Raw genomic sequence first — 23,737 nt, 5'->3', positions numbered from 1 at the left:
TTTATTTCTTGTGCTCACCTAGAATATTCAGAAAGCCACCATTAAGAAACTAAATATAATGTCAATTTTTAAATATTAAACATAGTAGTTAATAGTTTTTACGTTAGACTTTTCCCCTGTATTAATCCTCAACTTCAGACAGACCAGTCTACTCCCTGCCCCTGAACCTAGCTGTTGCATTTTGTTCAGAATCTTTTCCTTTTCTAAGCCATTTCTTCCCACTTTGCTTATCTATTTAAATCTTGTTCTTCTTGATCTGGCTTAGCTTTTATCTTCCTGCTCCCAGTGATCTCTCACTCCTTTCAATTTCTAGGGCATTTACCATATTGACATTAACTTAGGATTTTATATACTACTTTGTATTAGTACCACATCTATACACACACACACACACACACACACACACAATAGGTATACACTATGTTGTATAGTTACATATACATTATGTATAGTGTGTGTGTGTGTGTGTGTGTGTGTGTGTGTGTGTGTGTGTAATTTCCTCAACATTGTCTTTTTGGGGAAAGATAATATTGAGGGAAATGATACCTATACTAAAATTCTTTTTTCTTTGGCCAGGTGCAGTGGCCCACACCTGTAATCCCAGTACTTTGGGAGCCCGAGACAGGTGGATCACCTAAGGTCAGGAGTTTGAGACCAGCCTGGCCAACATGGTGAAACGCTGTCTCTACTAAAAATATGAAAATTAGCTGGGTGTTGTGGTGGGCGCCTGTAATCCCAGCTAATCGAGAGGCTGAGACAGGAGAATCACTGGAACTCATAGGTGGAGGCTATAGTGAGCTGAGATTGCGCCACTCACTGCACTTCAGCCTGGGTGACAGAGCGAGACTCCATCTCAAAAAAATAAAAATAAACAAAAATAATTTTTTTGTTTGTGTGTATTTCCAATAGCATAATGCCTTACATGTAATAATTTTCTTTATGGGGCCCAAAATTGACTCTTGTAGAACAGTTAGTATGTATTCACTGGCAGGTTTTAAAATCTGAGGCATAGCTGACCACTTGATTTTAATAGATTTGTTATTTAATAAATTATTCTCTTCTCTCTTACATAAAATTTATTTTAGCTAGTCAGTTATCACACTGGTATGAGAAGATGTGCTTGATATGATTCTTTTTCAGGAACAGTTGCCGTTTGCTGTTGTGGGAAGTATGGATGAGGTAAAAGTCGGAAACAAGATGGTCAAAGCTCGCCAGTATCCTTGGGGTGTTGTACAAGGTAAATGAGATAAAGGATGACTAGAAATATGTGTCTAGTAATCTCAAAGCTGCCTTTTGTGCATTCTTTGAGGTGAGTGATGCTCAATTTGGATGAGATTGGTTGTCAGAGCAGTTGCCTGTGTACTATTTTAGCCAAAGTCTAGACACCATATAGAGCCTCCCCCTTCTCATTATCCCACACACACAATTACACAAGATACTCCCCAAGGTATCTTGACTGTCAGTAGGTGGGAAGCACCAGTGGGCCACTTTGACCAAAATGTGAATATAGAAAGTAGTGTTTAGACCATAAAACATGACTAATTACCACTTAACTATAAGGACAGTCAGCCATCTTATAAATTTATATATTTTTACTGATCATAGTATTGCTAGCTATTTCCAGAATAAACCAGTCAGCCAACTTAAAAAGTTAAATCCACTTGACATTTAGATTATTTATCTGACATTATAATGAGTAAGTAATTAGTACTGTATGGTTCATTTACTTATGGCACTAATTAATGAGGAATAGATCACCCTTACTAGTATAGAATTCCAAATGCTGATTTTTTTCTTAATTGATAACTGTTGTAATTAATGAAAAATATTGAGAAAATGTAACATTTTTAATTTTATAAAAAGTATAAAAGTAATAATTATACTAAAGAGTATTGGTCACAATAAAATATATTTATTTGTAGTCCTCTGGTCACCATAAACATAGAAGAAGGATCATGTAAGTGTGTTCACTAATTTTGAATAGTGTCTAATACAGGATCATAAATGTGTTGTATAAAAGAATTTGATAATTATAGCATGAACAGATGGTATTGTTGAGTTTGCAAAATTTACTACTTTGAAGTTTTAGTGAACTAATATTATATACTCTTTTTAAATACTAGGTGAAATGTTTTCAGGATAGTTTGTAAACTAACAAAATATTAGTGTGAAATAACTAGGACACTTGGTTGACAATAAATTGTGTCTTTTTGCTATTTCCTGGTGATCCACTGGCTACTAAATTTAAAGCAAATCTCCTGGTCTGTTAATTCACATTGCCTATAATACAGTGTGTATACTACAAGAGTTGCTTCTTTGCTTACTTGTATGAAATAGTCATAGCTATTAATCAAACTGATCATTTTGCTATTTGTTATTTCACATTTTATTTATTTGTTCATTCACCAAACACTTAATTGTGTGCCAGGAATTAAAATCCAGTGTTGCTCTTTTCTCATTTTTTCTGGCTAGTGGAAAATGAAAACCACTGTGACTTTGTAAAGCTGCGGGAAATGCTCATTTGTACAAACATGGAGGACCTGCGAGAGCAGACCCATACCAGGCACTATGAGCTTTACAGGCGCTGCAAACTGGAGGAAATGGGCTTTACAGATGTGGGCCCAGAGAACAAGCCGGTCAGGTAGGGTGGGGTTCTTGGGAAGCCAACCAAAGAGGAAGTTAGAGAGAATTACATGTTTTTTTATATATCCAGGATGATGGGGCATGTAGTTTTTAGAAATCTCCCAAAACCATGATACAGAATTGTTGAGTATTGACTAATTATTGTGCTTCTTGAATCACTTGACTCCTTCTTCCTTTTGAAGAGTCTTGCTTTTTAAGTCTGACTTCCTTGTCTGACTCAGAAGGAGTTAAATATGATGAAGAATGTATGGCAGAGGCCCTGTTGCAGTTCATGCTGACATGGATAACTGAAGGAAAATACCCTTTTTATTTGATTTACTTTTGTATTTATCTGAGAAAGATGATATATTTAACTATTGTCATTAAGGTAACTTGGAACACAAATCATTGTCTTATTATTTTTATTTATTTATTTTTTGTAGAGACGGGGGTCTCACTATGTTGCCTAGGCTGGTCTCAAACTCCTGGCCTCAAGTGATCCTCCTACCTCAGCCTCCCAAAGCTTTGGGATTACAAATGTGAGCCTCTGAACCAGTCCGCAGGAATCATTTGAAATAAACTAAAACATTTTTTGTTGGTTTTTCTCCATTAAAGGTTTTAGAATGTGTGAAGCTTAACAAAACATAAAGGAAGAATGAGAGTACTTGTAGAGAGTCGGAGATTAGATTGTTTCTTGCTATATTACAACATAGTTATAAGAATTTTATAATCTGAACCCTTCCTTGCTCAGTAATGTAAAACTAATATTAAAAGTTGTTAGAAACTTCCTTGGCAATTTTATATGGTGCTGTATCCCAGACTTTATGAAACTTGAATGCTTAGCGTATTGAATTAAATTGATTTGATGTAGCATTCCAGAACAGTGTTTGCATGGAGAAAAGCGTGAGATCCTTGGGGCAAATGCTATTTTAAACTCTCTTATGAGACTGAGGATTCCTTTTCCATTGTTATTTCCCTGGTTCTTATGACTTGCACCAGCCTAAACACAAAAGGAAGGGGGAAGAGTGCATCAAATCAGTGCTGCTTTTGCATATGAGCTTTTGGAAGACTTAATCCTAGATGAAGTTAAATTTTTTAATTTCTTCAGTCTGTGGAGTCAATTTTCTGGTAGCATAGTAAATTAAAAATCGTGTGTATTTATGGCCAGGTGCAGTGGCTCATGCCTATAATCCCAGCACTTTGGGAGGCCAAGGGGGGCAGATCACTTGAGGTCAGGAGTTCAAGACCAGCCTGGCCAACATGGTGAAATCCCATCTCTACTACAGGTAGAGATGGCACACGCCTGTAAAACCAGCTACTCAGGAGGCTGAGGTAGGAGAATGGCTTGAACCTGGGACATAGAGTTTACAGTGAGCCAAGATTGTGTCACTGTACTCCAACCTGGGTGACAGAGCGAGACTCCATGTCAAAGAAAAAACGAAAAATCATTGTGTGAACTTAACCCACTCTCACCAAATTCAGGCATGGTTGTAGGCCAGTCATTCTGGTAACTGACAATTTTCTCATGATATTGTCTTCACTAAAGATTAATCATCTCCAGTTAGCTTCCCTAGTGTTTCCAGAGGAGGCTCACTTCTCATTTCTTCCAAGTCTCAGGGTCACTTCAGAGGCCTCTGTGCACTGAGGAGGAAGGGATCCCGAGTAACGGCAGGCAGGGACAGCTTTGAAGTCCTCTCTGAGGAGAGGGGCCTGGGTGCCTGTTTGTCAGTTACCTGTGGATGATTAAGAAATGCAGGGTCAGAATTTTCAGGGATGAAGCCTAGAAATCTGCAGTTCAGAATTCTTAGTCATTCGGTAAATAATTATTTTGTCTACCACCTGCTCAGCCAGATGCTAGTCATTGGGTATATGTGCACTGTGAGATCAAACAGAGACCCTGTCTGTGTAGAGTCTCTGTTGTGGGGTGGGAGGAGGACCCCTACATGAAGAATAGAGTTGGTGGGGGCAAGCGGAAGTGGGGAGACCAAGTTAGGAGATTGCCATGTGGTCTAGGCATGAGAAGATGGAGGTCTGGAAGAGGGTGGTAGTGACAAGGGGTGAGAAGTATATTTAGGACATGTAATGTTTTTAAATTTTAATTTTATTATTATTATTATTTTTGAGGTAGAGTCTCACTTTGTTGCCCAGGCTGGAGTTCAGTGGCATGATCTTGGCTCACTGTAACCTCTGCTTCCCAGGTTCAAGCAATTCTCATGTCTCAGCTTCCTGAGCAGCTGAGACTACAGGCATGCATGACCACACCCACTATTTTTGTGTTTTTAGTAGAGACAGAGTTTTACCATGTTGGCCAGGCTGGTCTTGAATTTCTGGCCTCAAGTGATCTACCTGCCTCAGGCTCCCAAAGTGATGGGATTATAGACATGAGCCACCACACCTGGCTGAGGATATGTAATTTGAAGTTAAAGTCAGTAGGACCCACTGATAAATTATTTTGGCTACGAGATTTGAAGGAAAGAGAGGAATCAAGGATAACTCAGTCACCATTTTTACCTAGGAAGTAGGGTGCCTGGTAGTGATCTTTATTGACCTGAGTAGGTTGGGAGGGGGAGAGTTTAGGGGTGTAGTTGGTAATCCAGGGGTTTTGGAAACATTACATTTAAGCTGCTTATTAAATATTCAGGTGAAGAATTTGAGTAGATTATTAAAAACATCAATCTGGAGCTAGAGAGAAGTTAGGGCTGCAATAGTAATGTGGAAGTCAACAGTGAATAATACTGGGTAAAATCTTAAGTATTTTTTTAAAAGGCTTTGCTGAATGCTGGTGATTGAGTATTATTTCTCGTGAAGTTTATGTTCTTGTAGGGGAGTTCGAAAATTAAGCACCTAATTGCATAGTACATTGTAGCTATGATATATACACTAAAGGAGAGGTAGACAGTGTATAATGGGTGAGGGGTTCCAAATTTAAGCTGGAAAATTCAGAAAGACTTTGTTGAGGCAGTGACCATTTTGAGTTGTAATAACTTGGAAAAATAGAGCAAGACATATCCAAAGGGCTGAAGGCAGAGAGAGAATGGTGTCTCTAAGACTCTGTAAGAAGATCAGTACACCACAGCACAGCAGGACAGATGAGGCAGGGCTGGGCTCGCATGAGATGAGAGACAGGCAGCAGTTGTGGAGGCCCTGGGGAAGATTTTGATCTTTGTCCTAAGAGGAAGGCAACGTCATTTTAGGAATAATATATTTGCATTTAAAAAAATTATTCTTGTCTCTAATGTGAAGGAGGTATTGAAGGGGTGTGCAGAGATGCTTAGGAGAGGCTAGTTAGGAGAGCATTTCTTGGACTAAAGTGAGATCAGTTGAAGAGCTGGACATTTTTGAGAGCTGATTAGAAGGTAAAATTGGAAGAACTTAATGGTTGTTTGGATATAATAAAGTGAGAAAGCAGGAGGCTAGAAGAAGACTTCTGGTCTCCTGAATTTGTGGTGTCATGGCTAGGTGGATGGTTACTGCATTCATCTAGATAGGTATGGCTGAAGGAGGACTAGTTTTTTTGTGTGAGGCAGCAGTAGTAGGCACAATGGAGGTCACAGTTTAGGACCTGTTGACTTTGAGTTTCCTCTCAGTCAAGTGACAATTACAAGTAAGCACTTTGGGGTATCTTTCTGGAGGTCAGAGAAGGGCTGAGCCGAAGAAATACACTTGAGTCATGGCATTTAAATGATTAATTGCAAGTCAGGGATAAGACTGTGTGTAGAGAGAAGTCGAAAGAAAGGTTACTCGGAAACAGCCTTGAGTCACTTTAGTGTTTGTCAGCTGGAGGAGCAGATAGGAGAGCTTGAGAAGGGAGGAGGAGGAAAACCAGCAGTGTCACGTCTTGGAACTTGGCAGAGAGTATCAAGAAAGAGGGAGTGTGCTGCTGTGTTGAAGTTGACAGCCAGGTTTATACTGCACAAGTACAGGGGTGCTTCCTTGACAGTTATTGGAGAATAATGAAGACCACTCTGTGTTCAGTTAAAAAAGGCAGTGGTTGGGAAGCTGCATAGGTCTGGACTTGCAGATTTGAAGGGAAGGCCTAGAACAGGTAGAAATCATTTCCTTTCTAGCTCTGGCAGTGGAATGAATGAACTGAAACCATTGTAAGCCTTTTTTGTTCACTGCTCACAATTTATAGTCCAGGGAAGGAATGTCTAGTAGGCCCAATGTAGGTCATGTTCCCATCTTTTGTTTCGGAGGAGGTGTGAAACCTGATTAATTGCCAACAAGACTATATTCCATGTGGGAGAGGTAGCCCCCCAAAAGGTAATCAGGATAATGGTACCAGAAGGAGAGGGCTTGATGATAGGCAGTCAAGAATCATAGATTGCCCATCGTGTTCATTTACTGAGCATTTCTTCAGGTTGGGAAGCATCTGCTCACTGATCACACAAAGAAGGGAAAATTAGAAAGGGAGGTTCTTCAGCTTAGATCAGGCTACAGACTAGGTGGGAGCAGTGGCTAGAAGAAACTCACTAAGCTTAGATCAGGCTACAGAGTGAGTGGGAGCAGTGGCTCAGTATTGTCTTCCTAACAGAGTAGACCTTTCTTACTATATTTCTGGATCACTTGGGTAAAGTTGAGGCAAAATGTCTCTTCTGGTTATTTGTCATATGTGATTAAATGATTTGATAAGGCTTTTATAGCTCATTATAGTCTGATGTATTAGGAAGCTTTTATTTTTTATAGTTTCAAGAAGTTATATCTGGCCAGGTGCGGTAGCTCACACCTGTAATCCCAGCACTTTGGGAGGCCAAAGCAGGCAAGTCACCTGAGGTCAGGAGTTTAACACCAGCCTGGCCAATATGGTAAAACCCTGTCTCTACTAAAAATACAAAAATTAGCTAGGTGTGGTGGTGGACACCTGTAATCCCAGCTACCTGGGAAGCTGAGGCAAGAGAATCACTTGAACTCAGGAGGCAGAGACTGCAGTGAGCCGAGATCACACCACTGCACTCTAGCCTGGGCAACAGAGTGAGACTCCATCTCAAAAAAAGTTGTATGTTTTCTGGAGAGTCTTTTCCCACTTAATTTGGTAGTTGCAATTTGGTTAGCATGTAAAAGCTATCCTTCAGTATTACATCTAGCAATATACTCAAGTTACATGAACCTGTTGGGTGACCTTTATGTTGCTGTACTTTCTGGCCCTTTGTTGCCAGACCTTCCGTCTGTTTTTCCAGTGAGACTTTTTTTTTTTTTTTTGAGACCAAGTCTTGCTCTGTCACCCAGGCTGGAGTGCAGTGGCGCAATCTCAGCTCATTGTAACCTCCGTCTCCCAGGTTCAAGCAATTCTTCTGTCTCAGCCTCCCAAGTAGCTGGGACCACAGGCCCGTGCACCACACCCAGCTAATTTTTTTTTGCATTTTTAGTAGAGATGGGATTTCACCATATTGGCCAGGGTGGTCTTTAACTCCTGCCCTCATGATCAGCCCACCTTGGCCTCCCAAAGTGCTGGGATTACAGGTGTGAGCCACCGCACCTGGCCTTATGTTTTATTGAAGGGGTATGCTGAGTCATAGTGGAAATCCTAATCCACCAGCACCAATCGTGGGCTTGTCACGAGGTCCACGTAAATAGCATTATAGTCGTATAATTTAATTAACTGATCTTAACATTTTATATTAATTATTTCAACCATTGGAAACATGCCTTTATAAAACTCTTTAAATCCCCAAGTTTAATAATTAAAGATTAATATAACTAATCTCTTTCCCACAGTTATTCACCTTTAATGTTTTAGCACAAAATCACTGTCATTGAAGTTTTGTGGAACCTATAGCTTTGAAAGGAAGATTTATGTGGTACTTTAGAGTTGCTTAAGTGTTTGATGTAATTCTAGTAAAACTTCATGTCTTTGGAGCTCTCAAGAGCTAAATAGTTAACTTCTTCAGGTAGTTAGTCCGTAGTAGACTTGGGTGGCAGAGGCAGAGGATTGCTTGAGCCCAGGAGGTAGAGGCTACAGTGAGCTGTAATGCATCACTGCGCTTAGCCTGGATGACAGAGTGAGACCCTGTCTCAAAAAAAAAAAAAAAAATTATGACAGCAAGTTACTTTTATGCTAGAAAGAGGAATAGTATAGCAAGAAAATGTTTTCATTTGTATTTAATAAATCTATGATAATAAACAATAATTGCATTAGATTTAGAATACTAACTCTATAGACCATTCTCTTCCAGATCTGACTTTCTTGACCACCTTTTGAAAAATAGTACAAGTTTCTCTATTTGAAATTGGCCTTGTAAATTTACATTGTCAAAAGTTGGAAAGCAGCACAAGAAGATACAAAATATGCAGGAGCAGTCCATCACTTTCTTCTGCTGAGATACCACGTTGGGGCAGTCTGATTTGTGGTAGTTGGGAATATGGACTTTGGAACAAGTCTAATCTGGTTCAAATGCCAGCGTTTTACTTTTCAGCTATGTTTCTTTGGGCAGATTACTCTCTGTGCTTTAGTTTTCTTATTTAGAATATCAGTGCTTGTTCTTCAGGGTTGCTGTGGGAATTAAATAGTGAACATAAAGGAGTCTAGAAGAGTACCCATGCCAGTAGCAGATATTCAATAAATGTTAGGTCTCTTCTCTTCACCAGGTAGGTGTATTTTCCTTGTGAACAACTCAAGTGCTTGTATAGATTAATGAAGCATTGTTTTAAAAAATATTTGTTATCAATTCAAGATACCATTTTTACATCAAGCTTGTCTTTTTTTTTTTTTTTGAGATGGAATCTCTTTCTGTCACCCAGGCTGGAGTACAGTGACACAGTGGTGTGATCTTGGCTCAGTGCAACCTCTGCCTCCTGGGTTAAAGCAATTCTCTGCCTCATCCTCCTGAGTAGCTGGGATTACAGGCCCATGCCACCAATGCCTGGCTAATTTTTTGTATTTTTAGTAGAGATGGGGTTTCACTATCATGGCCAGGCTGGTCTTGGACTCCTGACCTTGTGATCCGCCCAGCTTGGCCTTCCAAAGTGCTGGGATTACAGGCATGAGCCACTGCGCCCAGCCCTCGAGCTTGTCTTTAGAGAGACTATGAGTCTGGTGTTGGACTAGTGAAATGTAGTGAGGTTTCTGAAGATAATGAAAGTAGCTGATAAATAGAGGGGCTTCTTTAAAAAAAAGATTAAAGCAAACCAACAAAAAAGGCAGGTACAAAGTAAAATGCCTCCTTGGGGTGTGAGACGTGGTGTTCAGGGTATTTTGCACTTTTTAAATCTCTGCTTTTAAGAAACATATTCCTGCAGGTGTTTAGGATCTGTTCCTTATTTATTTATCTATTTATTTATTTTTGAGACGGAGTCTCACTCTGTCACCCAGGCTGGAGTGCAATGATGCAATTTTGGCTCACTGCAACCTCCACCTCCCAGGTTCAAGCAATTCTCTTGCGTCAGCCTCCTGAGTAGCTGGGATTACAGGTGCATGCCACTGTGCCCAGCTAATTTTTGTATTTTTAGTAGAGACAGGGTTTCAACATGTTGGCCAAGCTGGTCTTGAACTCCTGACCTTGTGATCCACCTGCCTCGACCTCCCAAAGTGCTGGGAATACAGGCGTGAGTCCCCGCACCCAGCCAGGATCTGTTCCTTCTTGGAACCCTTCCTGTGCATGCCTCACGCTCACCTCTCAGCCGTGGTAGCTGTTGTGCAGTATTTCTTATTCTGTGTTTCTTTGAACTTACAGAATTCTATACTTAAAAGCTTAATGTCTCCAGTTATAAAATTTAAGATTAATAAGATTTCTCAATTCATCATATTTTGAAATTGATTGATTTTTATAAGCAATAGAAATTTCTCACTAATGCAGCTGGAAAGTGAATTCATGTTCTCTGTCACACCTTTGGGACATTCTCATAGCAAGTCCAAATGGAAGGAAGGGTTCAGTGTTTCTGGCATATGGGAAGGCTTATTATACCTCCAAAATGCTACACATAGGAAAGGGCAGCTACCTGTGGAGTTCCAGGATAGTCCTTTCTCTGCTGGTTATGCTGGTTAAATCTGCCTTCTCTTCCCAGAAGTTTCTGTTATTGAGTGAACATTTATGAAGAAACTGTCTAGAGAGCTCTGCTGTATAGTCAGTTACAGAGATGAATAAGGATTCATTTTCTGTTCTCAAGATTTATGACCTATGAGAAAGGAGAGACAGGCAGGATGTAAATGCCATGGAAGTGCTTGGAAGGAATAGTTAATTCTAACTGGGGAGAGTGGGGAAGGCTTTACAGAGGAAGTTGCATGTGAATTTGCCCTTGAGGGACAGAGGATTAGCAGGGCAGCATGGGGGTAGAAAGTGGATGGTGGCCACAAACTGAACCCTGAAATGCCAGGTGTATTCTAGGAACAATGAATAGGTTGGTGTGGCTGGAACCTGAGGGGGTCGGAATTGTTTGGTGACAAATGAATCTGGAAATGTAGAATTAGGCCAGATTATAAAGTTTCTTAAGTGCAATTTAAAGGAGGTGGAACCTTATTCCATAGATAGCATAACTTTAATGTGATGAGAAAAGATAATGAGATCTGTGTTTTTGGTGGAAAATCTAGAGAGTGACAAGAACAAAATGAAAGAAAGGAACTAGAAGCTCAGAGATGAATTAGGAGATTATTGCAATAGTGAAGGCAGAAAATCACAAAGGTCAGGTTCAGCTGTAATCAGATATCTGTAGAAATGGAAAGAAGGTTATATTAAGAGACTTAGCTTCAGAAACTGAACTAACAGGCCTTGGTGATAAGATATGGAGATAGGGTAAGGGAAGAGTAAAAGATGACTCATGATTTCTAAATGTCTACATATAGTGATTTCTGGTAAACAGAGGTTAAAAGAGGAATATGTTTGGGCTGAAATGAGGGCATTTCTTCTAAAGGATTTGCTGAAGCAGAGACTTCAGAACTCTAGTACTCCATGTCAGCACTAACATGGGTGGCTTCATCTCTCATGCTATAGGAAATTTCATGTTTTGGGTTACCGTGTATAAAAAGATACTGGTACCTGTTACATATATGGGGCCAAACATGAGGTATGTACAGCAGGTTCTTGAATAACGATGTTTTGTTCAGTGTCATTTAACATTGATAAGAAAAAAAAATTGATTCCCAGTGAGGGCCACTGTCTGTGTGGAGTTGACACATTCTCCCTGTATCTGCACAAGTTTTCTCTGGGTTCTCTGGATTCTATATCCCAAAGCTGTAAGTGTTAAGTTCATGGTCTGTCTAAATTGTCCCGGTCTGAGTTGAATGTGGGTGGTGTGAGTGTGCCCTGCAATGGAATGGCATGCTGTCCAGGATTGGTTCCTGCTTAGCTTCCAGGATAGGCTCTAGCCACCCATGACCCTGAACTGGAGTAAGCGGGTTGGAGAATGAATGAATGAATGAATATATATTATTGCAACATATAAATTTATTAACAATAACTGCACAAATATAGGACAATAAGCAATGCAGTGTGGAAAGTGCTCAGTGAACCTGCCATATTCGTTATTGTTTGTTTTTGAACTGCATTGTGGTAGGAGGTGATCCTTACAATTTTCTCTTTGCAAACATTTATTCCCTGATTACACCTCCACCACGATGACTACCATCACTCATGGATGCATGAAAAATTGGGTAATTAATTGTCCTACTTATTTTTGTTAATTTTTCTTAAATGTGTATATAGCTCACATTTATTTCAATCTTTAATATTGGAAGGGTTTTTGAGTCTTTACTTAGAAGTTTGATGATGTTTTTGTGACCAGAAATACGCCATAGGAACTTAATTCTTGTTTATATCAATTACTCTATGATAAAAATTGGTTTAATTATACATCGCTTCACTTAAAGTTGCAGTTTTTTTTTTTTTTTTTTTTTTTTTGAGACGGAGTTTCGCTCTTGTTACCCAGGCTGGAGTGCAATGGCGCGATCTTGGCTCACCGCAACCTCCACCTCCTGGGTTCAGTCATTTCTCCTGCCTCAGCCTCCTGAGTAGCTGGGATTACAGGCACGCGCCACCGTGCCCAGCTAATTTTTTTGTATTTTTTTAGTAGAGACGGGGTTTCACCTATGTTGACCAGGATGGTCTCGATCTCTTGACCTCGTGATCCACCCGCCTCGGCCTCCCAAAGTGCTGGGATTACAGGCGTGAGCCACCGCGCCCGGCAAAGTTGCAGTTTTCAAGAACCTATTGGTGGCATTAAGTGAGCACTTGTATTTTTGCAGTTTATTATATCACTTTTTTTTTTTTGGAGATGGAGTCTCGCTCTGTCACCCAGGCTGGAGTGCAGTGGTGCGATCTTGGTTCACTGCAACCTCCACCTCCTGGGCTCAAACAATTCTCCTGCCTCAACCTCTCATGTAGCTGGAACTACAGGTGCACGCCACCACGCCTGACTAATTTTTAGTAGAGACAGGGTTTCACCATGTTGGACAGGCTGGTCTTAAACTCCTGACCTCAGGTGATCCGCCTGCCTCAGCCTCCCAAAGTGCTGGGATTATAGGCGTGAGCCACCATGCCCGGCCAATTATATCACTTTGTTGTTTTGAGACAGAGTCTCACTCTGTCGCCCTGGCTGGAGTGCAATGGCGTGATCTTAGCTACTGCAACCTCTGCCTCCCAGGTTCAAGCGATTCTCCCACCTCAGTCTCCCAAGTAGCTGGGGATTACAGGCACCTGCCATCATGCTGGGCTAATTTTTGTGTTTTTGTAGAGACGGGGTTTCACCATCTTGGCCAGGCTGGTTTTGAACTCCTGACCTTAGGTGATCCACCTGCCTCACCTTCCTAGGTCTTGGTATTACAGGCGTGAGCCACCACGCCTGGCCTATATAATTTTTTAACAGAAGAGTAACACAAATAACTTTTTAGTCTTCAAGAGACCTATGAAGCCAAAAGACATGAGTTTCATGGTGAATGTCAGAGAAAGGAAGAAGAAATGAAGCAGATGTTTGTGCAGCGAGTAAAGGAGAAAGAAGCCATGTTGAAAGAAGCTGAGAGAGAGGCAAGTATGCTGGTTTGATGTGATTTACATTTATTTTTTAGATGTCCTATTAATTTGGAGGATTTATTCCAAGAATTTACTTGAGATACTTTTGTAGGCAACTTGTTCTTTAAAACGTAGCTTTTCCAACACATGGTCTTTGAATATTGACTTAAAAATCATAGTCTGAAATTAAATGAAAACTTTGGCCTTCTTTTTTTAAAGCAGTACATTTATGGAGTGACTAATCATTGAAATTCTTACAACGAACTGAAAGCTGTAGCAGCTACCTTCTTGGGTGCAGGCATTTTTCTTTTGTGGAATCCATGAATCTGTGGTATACAATTTTTAGGTGCCTTATTCAACCAGTCCCAGTGGTGGTTTGTCTTTGTTAGTGCCAAGGCTTAAAGAAGAAACACCACTGGATGTTTTCTTGTGCCTGGCAGGGTAAGCCACATTTGCCACAGGCCAACTCCTGAAGATAGTGGGCATCACAGCCACAGCGGCAACACAGTGTGTGCATCTTACTGCGTTGCCTTTCAAATGATGACCTTCCCTTTGTCATCTCACTCCTGTGACTGAGACAAAAGATAATTTTGGCCTTTTGAACAAATATTCTTCCATTTCCCTTTAGAAATGGTTTATCAAGGGCTTGTAGTGGACTAGGTTACTAAGAAGTATTTTAACCATGAGCCATAAACGTTTTTATTGTGGCTTAATAAAGCCTTTTTTGAGTGTTGCTGGGGTGGTTGTTTGCCCTGAAATGGATATCTGTGAAGGCTGTGACGTAGCTTTACTTCCCTTTTGAACTCAGTCTCTCAGGGTGCAGTTAGGTGGTCTAAATCAGTGGTTCCAAAACCTTTTTGGCACCAGGGACCGGTTTCATGGAAGACAGTTTTTCCATGGACCAGGGGAGATGGTTTCAGGATGAAACTGTTCTACCTCAGATCATCAGGCATTCGATTCTCATAAGGAGTGCACAAGCTAGATCCCTCCTATGTGCAGTTCACAATAGAGTTTGCTCTCCTATGGGAATCTGATGCCACTACTGATCTGACAGGAGGCGGAACTCAGGTAGTTATGCTTGTTTGCCTGCCCCTCACCTCATGCTGTACAGCCCAGTTTCTAACAGGCCATCGACCAGTACTGGCGCATGGCCTGAGGTTGGGAACCCCTGGTCTAGATGACCTTGGGGTAGCCCTGGCACCAAAAAAATCACCACTGAACTTGCATAGTTTTGTTTGCTTCTAGTTCTCAAGCAGCAATTTAGGTTTTGAGTAAAGCTATTTTCTTGAAAATACACAATTTCTTGAAGAGTCAATCTGTAATCCAATTGTGCTAGTTTATTATTTCAAGTACACTTATATTGCTATGTAAATGAACCCTGCAGGAAATGGTTTTGTAAAAGTAATAGTTTACTAATTTATTTATAGTTTGAATTTTGATGTTTTGTTTGGAAAAAGTTCAAACAACAGAAAAGTGAAAGTATAGGATACCTATGTTCTTCCCTTTACCTAAGAAAATAGGAATATCATAATCTCACCCAATCTTCAGTCCTTATTCAGATTTCCCCAATTGCCCCAAGATTGGCTTTTGTTCCTTTTTGTTTGGTGATTTTTCTGTTTTTGTTTTTGAACCAGGATGCAATCACAGATCTCATATTGCACATGGGTATTATGTTTGTTTAGTTTCTTCTCTTTTATTCAGGAGTTTCTCTCTTATATAGCATGATTCTTAGTTTTACCAGTTCACTAATAAAAAGATACCACTCAAAACATTATTTAATTCTATATTAAAGGACTGTTGTTTAAAATGCCCTTGCCAGTACTATTGTGAAACAAATATCCCTTAATTTATCTTTTGTATAAATCTAGATTTTTATATGTAGCTTAGTAAAATGCTGTGTACTTAGATAAGGGTGTGTGAACATTAGATGACTAGAGTGGGGAGATGCACAGAACAAATGATGTCTCCAAATATTGTTGACGTGCTGTCTTTCCTATACCTTTATTGACAAAATTCTAGAAGAACTAATGAGGCATCCTATGTGTGACACACCAATTTCCCATATGCCCTCCCCCACTACAAGAAAAAGTAGTTTTTATTTATCCCTCAGGTGACATGACCATTGTTAAGGTATTATTTCTTCTCAATATGGTATGTCAGTCTGTATCTTGGGATAACTTTTTCATTTAACATTTATGCCCCTTGTATTTTCAAAAAGTATTCTCAGTAATTTACAATTCTAAAATGCAGCTACGTTACAACCATGAACATGAGGAGAACAGGAGCCTTATAATACCAGGTATGAAGAAGGGACTTGCACGGAGGGTAGCCGAAAGTCCTGAATCGAGGGAATTTTTAAGTGAACACGAAGACTGGGCTGTAGCTTCTAGGCAGGCCGGGCAGAAGGGACCATACAGAGCTTAGATGGAAGTCATCTGCTAGCTCAGCAGAGAGAAGTATTTTCCTTAGCATTTATTTCTAATTTCTAAAAATGGGGCTGGGTGTGGTGGTTCATGCCTATAATCCTAGCACTTTGGGAGGCCGAAGTAGGTGGATTACTTGAGATCAGGAGTTCAAGACCAGCCTGGCCAACATAGTGAAACCCATCCCTATTAAAAATACAAAAATTAGCCAGATGTAGTGGCATGTGCCTGTAATCCCAGCTACTCAGGAGGCTGAGGCAGGAGAATCGCTTGAACCCAGGAGGCAGAGGTTGCAGTGAGCCAAGATTGTGCCACTGCACTCCAGCCTGGGCAACAGAGTGAGACTGTCTTAAAAAAAAAAAAAAAAAAAATTGGTGGGGGATGCTTTTAAAAGGATCCTTGAGTAACAGAATGTGTAGTATCCTTAAAAGTAGTGTTTACAAAAGATACGGCATTGTACGGTAGTCCCCCTTTATTCTTAGTTTGACTTTCTGAGGTTTCACTTACCCGTGGTCAACCATGGTCTGAAAATACTACAATAACATATTTTGAGAGAGAGAGAAAGAGACCACATTCACGTAACTTTTATTACATGTATTGTTATAATTATTCTATTTTATTGTTGTTGTTAGTTTCTTACTGTGCCTTAACTTTACCATAGGTGTCTGTATATAGGAAAAAACATAGGGTACGGTACTACCCGTGGTTTCAGCTCTTCTCCCAGAGTCTTGGAACGTATTTCCCAAGGAAAAGGGGGGACTCTTGTGCCATATTGATGGCTTAATCTTAAGAGAATTGGTGACTATCAGTAGCACAAAAGATCCCTTGTTTTAATTTTTTGAGAATTTGAAAATATATTTGAATTAACTGCCTGTTGTAGTAAATAATGAAACCATGCATAAATGCTTCAGGTATATGGAATAGATTGTTGGTAGCCAGAGCTGGAAATGCCATGCAGTGTGAATAATAGTCCTGCCCCACCCTCCGTTGTTTAATGTTTTCCTCTTTTTATTTTTCCTGGAATTTTTTAGTCAACCTCATGAATGATGTATGAAGTGCTCTGTGACCTTTCGAGATATTTTAGTGTGTTTATGAGGTATGCAACCTCCATTTGAGTAACCAGAGAGCTATCTCTATTCATATAATAGAAACCTGCCCTTGCTGTTCCTTTCCAGACTTTGCCCTGCTCCTGCTGCTATCCCACATCCTGGGTGCACACAAGTTCAGAGAGCTCTCTATTTGTGCCACTGATTTGAATGACAACTGGGGAACCTGCCCCTTTAAACACACACACACATACCTAATATGTAACTTTTTTAAAAGCAAGAACCATTTAAATAACCAAATACTAAGGAACTGATGCTTCTCTGAAAAGGCATCCTCTGGAATAAAAGTTTCTTAGGTTAGAAGGGCCTTAATCATCTGTTTCAGCCTTGTTTCCCTTTGAATACTTTTCCTGTCAGGTGCTCACTGGCTCACAGGACAACCTATTCCATATTTGGGACATAACAGTTTTATTAGACTGGAGTTGAGCTCTCTGGTTTCTTCCCTCAGTCTCTGATTTTCAGTGAAATATTTCCTCAACTATTATATGTCATCTTTTTCTAGACACCAAGTCCTGCTTTGTTTGCATGAATGCTAGGTTGCTACCCAGAACTAAAATGTTAATCTCAGATTTACCTAACCAGACCAGAGGACCAAAAACAAGGTTATCTTTTAAAATGTAGATTCTAGACACTGTGGTTGTGTTGTTAGAAGGCACAGCACACAGCTGATTCGTATGGAGCTGACGCTGATTCACATGGAGCTGGCTTTACACCCTAGATTTTTTTGGTGGGGGTAAGCCACAATTAAACCAGCTCTACCTACATTCTTCCTTGGACCTTGTCTCTTTGAACTTGCATTTAGAACTTCACGTAACTTTCATCTGTATTTCTTCTCATTACTAGTTCTTCTACATCTTTTAGAATTCTTTTATGAGCAGCATTGTGTGCTGCTCTAGGGGTATAAAAATGAGAAAGATGTAGTTCCTAAGTAATCCTCAGGGAGACATTGCTCCCACAGTTACCCCAGCACATGTGTGCTAAGGGTTTCTCTTTTGCAGCTGTAACAGAGCAAAGCACACAGAAAGAACTACCCATGGTGGCCGTTGGAGCAAGCTGAGATTTCTGTTTTTTGTTAATAACAATGGCTAATATTTATTGAGTGCTTACTCAATGCCAGCCATCATGGTAAAAATATTAAATAGATTTTTTTCTTTTGGTATGTCCTAGTTGTTTTAAAGCTTCCTTTTTATTTTTAAGTTTCCAGAGTTTTACATGAATGCCCTTCATTGCTTTGAGACATATGCCTTCTATAATCCATATAGGGCATTCCTTAAATTGTGGAGCGAAATAAAGTAAAAGGCCTGCCCCTAAGTTGACATCCAAGGTGAACATTGCTCCCTTTATATGGTTTATCAAGGCGATTTTCAGCCCCAAGGAGATGAAAAGTACTGAATTGTGTCCTTTAAATATTTTTTCTTCTGCTTTTTTTGCTTAAGAGAAATCTCTTGATGTAATCTTATGAACTTTTGTGAAACTCATTTAACAGTTGTATAGGGGAAGAATAACCTCTGTAGGTTCTTAATTGGAATGACTCCTTATTCTCAGATTAACAAAAGAAAAACAAGTTTATTAGCATGTATATTTCACATATACATGGGAGATACAGTCAGTAGCAGTTCTCAAAGAGGCATCTGCATCCTGCCTTCTATAGCATCTTCAACAAAGAACAGTTAAATTTTAGAGAAATGACAAGACAAAGGAAAAGGACTTGGAGTCTCTCGGGGTAGCAGCTTGGAGGAAGGCACATAGCTGACAGAAGGAGGCTGGTCAGTAAAGCTAGTTAATGTAGATCTGTCTGGCACCAGTCTCCAGTCCCAAAAGGGTCTGAAGTTGTCTTTGGTGGTTAACCTTTGTGCTCTCTGGTTGGGGAAGGGGGCTGGATACCTTTTGTCTTTGCACATCTATATCCTGCCTTTAGGCACCTAAAGGGAGGTCAGAGAGCTTTTCTGCATCTGCTGCTTCTTAGTTGCCCTCAGCTCAACAGTCCTGCACATTCTGCTCTCCCACGGCTTTATTAAATGTATTTAGCATTAATTTATTCTTTGATTTTATCTTTATTGGATACTTAGGCTATTTTTTTCCCTGTTGTAGTATACATTGTACTCCAATGAGTACTTTCTCTGAATTTAGGATTTTTTAAAGCCTAGATTCAAGACATTGAAAGACTATGGAAAAATATAATACAGTTTTAACGTTCTTGACATAGTTGACAATTGACACTTGCTTTCCAGTGATGTTTACCAGTGCAATTTTACAGTAACTGTTTACTGCACGTATTTTATTTGGAAAATAGCGTTGTTGTTTTTTTCCTTTCTGGTAATTTCCTTCTATACTTTGCATCTCTTACTGTTATTGAGCATGGACTTGAGAGACTTTAAGATGTTTTGTGGGGAAAACGTACAGCGAGAAAATAAAAACTAGGAAAATGTCACATGTTTTTAAAACAGTTTTGTTCATAATACTATGATATTTATTATATTTGGTTTAAGCATTTTTTTTTTTTTTTGCATGGGAACTCATTTAAAATAAAACTTACCAAGGGAATTCCATATGTAAACTTTTCCTTGAAGCATGAACTGTTGAGACTTTAGGAAGATTTAGAAATAACTGTAGGTTACTGTGTATTGCGCCATGGGGTCCACCTTTGTGTTGTTGAGCGGGAGAGCATGTCTCTGCTGCCATACTGTGTCAGTGGTGGGGATTGCACTTTTGTTTCCAGCTACAGGCCAAATTTGAGCACCTTGAGAGACTTCACCAAGAAGAGAGAATGAAGCTTGAAGAAAAGAGAAGACTTTTGGAAGAAGAAATAATTGCTTTCTCTAAAAAGAAAGCTACCACCGAGATATGCCACAACCAGTCCTTTCTGGCAACAGGCAGAAATCTGTGGAAGGACAAGGACCGTAAGAAGTAAGAGTCCTAGTCACCCTCCCTGGCAGCCCTGCTCGCACTTGTCACACTGCCCTGTCGGATCTTCCTTGTGCTTCTTACTTCTGCTTCCTTATGCTTTGTCTGCCTCCTGCAACTAAATATCAGCTTCTAAAGAGGAGAGACCTTGTCCCTCTTGTTCATTGCTGTTTTCCCAGCATCCAGAACAGCACCTGGCACATGTTATGTGTTCAGTGAATATTTGCTAAAATGAATGAATGAATGAACAAAATAGAAATACATCACAGTGTAAAAAGGATCAGTTAGCTGAAGGGGAAATGGTTGCTCTTATTTAATAGCCCAGCCCTGGCCCTAGTACACAGTTAATGGCCACTGACCTACCATGAGTTATTTTGAATTTCATATCTAAATGAAGCTGTGCCCTTTGTTGGGGAATTACAGACATAAAATAGTATTTTACTAAACTAATTCTTAGGTTTGATTTTTTAGAACAAATTCTACTGATACTGATTTTGTGAGAATTTTTATTTTAATAAGGGAACAAAACTATCGATTCGAACTCTTGTGCATTGGTGTCAGAACTTGTGAAACCAATGGTGGACGTAAAGATGCAGAGAAAGGTAGAGAGGGCCACAGTGCAAGGGGGCGGCCATGGGTAGCATGTGGATGATAATTACAAGGCGTGTAGGTTTGGGGTATGTGTTAAAATCAGTTACTCAAGTTTTAGAAAATAAGTTTATTTTTCCTTTTTGATAATTTCCTTCTGTACTTTATGTCCCTTGTTTTATTTCTCCCACTTAAGATGTCCCTGTCAGTTTACTTATTTGGCTGTTGAGGAAATTCATCATGCCTTGTTCTGTTCAGAATGCTCATTTGTGGGACTCTGCCTCAATTTACTCTAGCTGCCTCTGTGCTAGCAGCATCCTCTGCTCCCATGTTCCCTACTATTTCAGACCCATTTTCAGAATATTGCAACTCAACTTTAAAATAGGAGGACATAACCTTGGCTCATGGTGGCTTTCAAGTTTTTATATATGGAGAAGTAAATCCACAGGACTTTGGCAGATTTTATTGGCCTATATATTTTACAGGTATTTTTGGAAAAAAGGAATTCTCATGTATGATCTTTTAATGTAAGCTCTCCAAGAGCATGGATCTTTATCTTGTTTATTGATATAGCCATCCCCAGAGCCCAGAGCAGTGTCTGCTACATAGTAGGCATGCAATTATTTGTTAAAGAATAAATATGATAGTAGTATAAAAGCTATATTTTATTCAAGCATGGAATTTTGAAAGATAAACTATACAGTTATTACTGCTTTTCAACCTGCTTTGGATTTTAAAGCTAATGGATCTTTTATTAATACATTTTTTTCTTCATCTTAACCAAGTGTTACTAAAATTAGATTTCCCATTTTTTTCTCATATATGAAAGATAAATTACATTTACCTTTTAAAAATTATCACCCTGCTCCACTTCAGAACCCTGCTATTGTTTGCAAAATCAGGACCAAGCCCATATTTTTTGAGAGCTCTTCTAGAAGAATTTATCTTCAAGAAAATATGGTTTGGTGTTTTTGGCTTTTTTCTTTTCTTTTTCAAAGTCCTGTAGCTAGATATCCTATAATATACTAGATGCATATTTGCTAATTTTTACTTCTTGAATGTTTTTTTTAAATTGTACCAATTAAAAGATTCTTTTTTTTTTCCCAGCTCCAATTTTTTGTAAAACAGAAGTTCCAGAGCACAAAAGGTCATCATCACAAGCAAACTTTATTAAAAAAAACAACAACTAGAAGTGTGCTTTGATTTTGTCATTTTTATTTGCTTTATCACTACGTCTGTATTTGGCGAACGGCCACAGTTACTGATATTTATGGAAAAGTACCTTCAAGCACAAGGTCAATATGTAAGCCAGAGTGATTGATATTTTAAGTTGAGCATCTCTAATTCAAAAATCTGAAATCCAAAAGCTTCAAAATCTAAATCTTTTTGAGCACTGACTTGACCCCATAAATGGAAAATTCCCCACCTGATACCTTTGCTTTCTATTGGTTCAATTTAAACAGATTTTGTTTCTTGCACAAAATTACTAAAAATGTTGTATAAATTACTTTCAGGCTATATGTATAAGGTGTATGTGAAACATAAATGAATTATGTAATTAGAGCCGGGTCCCATTGTGTATATGCAGATATTCTAGAATCTGAAATCTGAAACATTTCTGGTGGCTAGCATTTTGGATAAGGGATACTTAGCTTGTACCTATATATTCATATATATTCACTGTTGTTAGAAATTTTTAAGTTGCTGTTTTGTGATGACTAAATCTTTTCTCTTGCTACCAAGCTGTTGTCACTGCAGTGCATTATACCAAAGAGCACAGTGTCAGTGCCATTGAAAATACAGAACCTATTCATATCGGGGCTGATTGCATTTATAGTCCAAGATGAACCTTTTTTATATATACTAAAAATTTTGGGGAATATGTTTTGGGATGTATTATAGAGCTAAAACTCTTAACCTCTTAATAGTTTTATAGAACTAAAATTTTTGATACAGTTACCCTATTGGTGATATGATATTAAGCTTTTGTGTCAAATTATTTAACATGATGACTTCATGCTTCAGGATGCCTTATTGTGGCTGATGTATTACTGTGGTGAAACAAAATATCTTTAAAAGTTAAAACATCCAGCTATATAAACTCTTTTTTTTCTAATGAGAAAGTACCTTTGAACATGGGTGTATCACAGTTTTCGTTAGGAAAACATTTCATTACATACTTGTTTAAACTCTACTTTCCAGAGGAAAAATAGTAAGGTTGAATAATTTTCTTAAAAATATTTTTTAAGAAAATATGAACATCTGAATATTAAAGATATAAAAATGCAGATAATAGATATTTTATATGATGTTTGCATTCAGTGCCTTACCATTCTCAACACTAATGATTTCTAACATTTCTTAACATTCATAAATTTTCATTTTTTGTACTTGAATATTCTAAATAAAACTAACATTTACTCTTGACAAATAAAACATATCTATATATTTACTAAAATGTGTTTAATTTTCCTTTTTGAAACCTCATTTTAAAAACAATTACATTTTTGAATTATTTTGAAGATGAGGTATTTTATGAATATTTTCAGACAAAACTTAGTCTGTGTCAGATTGTGAGCAATCATAAAGTCATCTAAGTTGTAAATAAAGCCTTGCATAGCACAATTTATCTGTACATGTTAAATTTTATTTTTGCATTTGAAATTCACAAATATCAGTCTTTTAAAACTTCAGTAAATTAAATTAAACGTGTCACAGAACAAGCTCAGAAGTTTCTTCTCAAGATCAGTGACACCCAGATTCTGGTAGGCGGGGAGTCCTGGAGGGTAGGTTACCTGAGGTACAAAGCCGGGCCAGCGCAATGGTACTTAGTGCCAGCTGGGCAGGCTACTCACAGAGGGGGCTTGGTGACACTGTGGGAGTGTTTGTTATATATGTGGCTATATTTGACCACACTGTTTATAAAGCAGCTCTCCTTGACTCCGAAGAACGTATTTTGAAGTGTGAGATGGGTTGTTGGAATGGTAAACAGTTATTCAAGTTTTAGTTGAAAATAACTTAGTGGAAACCTGCCTAAGACTCTGCACTTAACAGGAGGGCTGTCGTTTTGCACTGCTGATGACTGCTGTGAGAAAGCCTCACTCCTGCTTCAACCACAATGTGAATTGTGAATGTATTTCATATATTTGGGTTCCAT

At 39.0% G+C, this 23,737-nt stretch overlaps 1 protein-coding gene across 2 annotated transcripts in view; it reads left to right on the top strand.

The window, feature by feature from the left end:
• The window catches only part of SEPTIN10 (septin 10), a 57,727-nt gene extending 34,522 nt beyond the window's left edge, over positions 1-23,205 (top strand). Inside the window, exons 7-11 of one of the 2 annotated variants that reach the window (XM_064371667.1) lie at positions 1,141-1,237; positions 2,473-2,641; positions 13,442-13,574; positions 19,808-19,995; positions 21,688-23,205. In XM_064371667.1, coding sequence (XP_064227737.1) covers positions 1,141-1,237; positions 2,473-2,641; positions 13,442-13,574; positions 19,808-19,995; positions 21,688-21,703 — 603 coding nt within the window. In that variant the 3' untranslated portion in view covers positions 21,704-23,205. The other variant, XM_064371668.1, reaches the window with a different exon arrangement.
• The last annotated feature ends 532 nt before the right edge of the window (positions 23,206-23,737 follow it).

The sequence above is a fragment of the Aotus nancymaae genome, unplaced genomic scaffold, assembly GCF_030222135.1.
Source record: "Aotus nancymaae isolate 86718 unplaced genomic scaffold, 86718_ANA_hifiasm-v0.15.2.pri h1tg000155l, whole genome shotgun sequence".
Classification (NCBI taxonomy): Eukaryota; Metazoa; Chordata; class Mammalia; order Primates; family Aotidae; genus Aotus; species Aotus nancymaae.
Note: the sequence above shows the minus strand (reverse complement) of the source record. Positions and strands in the feature narration are given on the sequence as shown.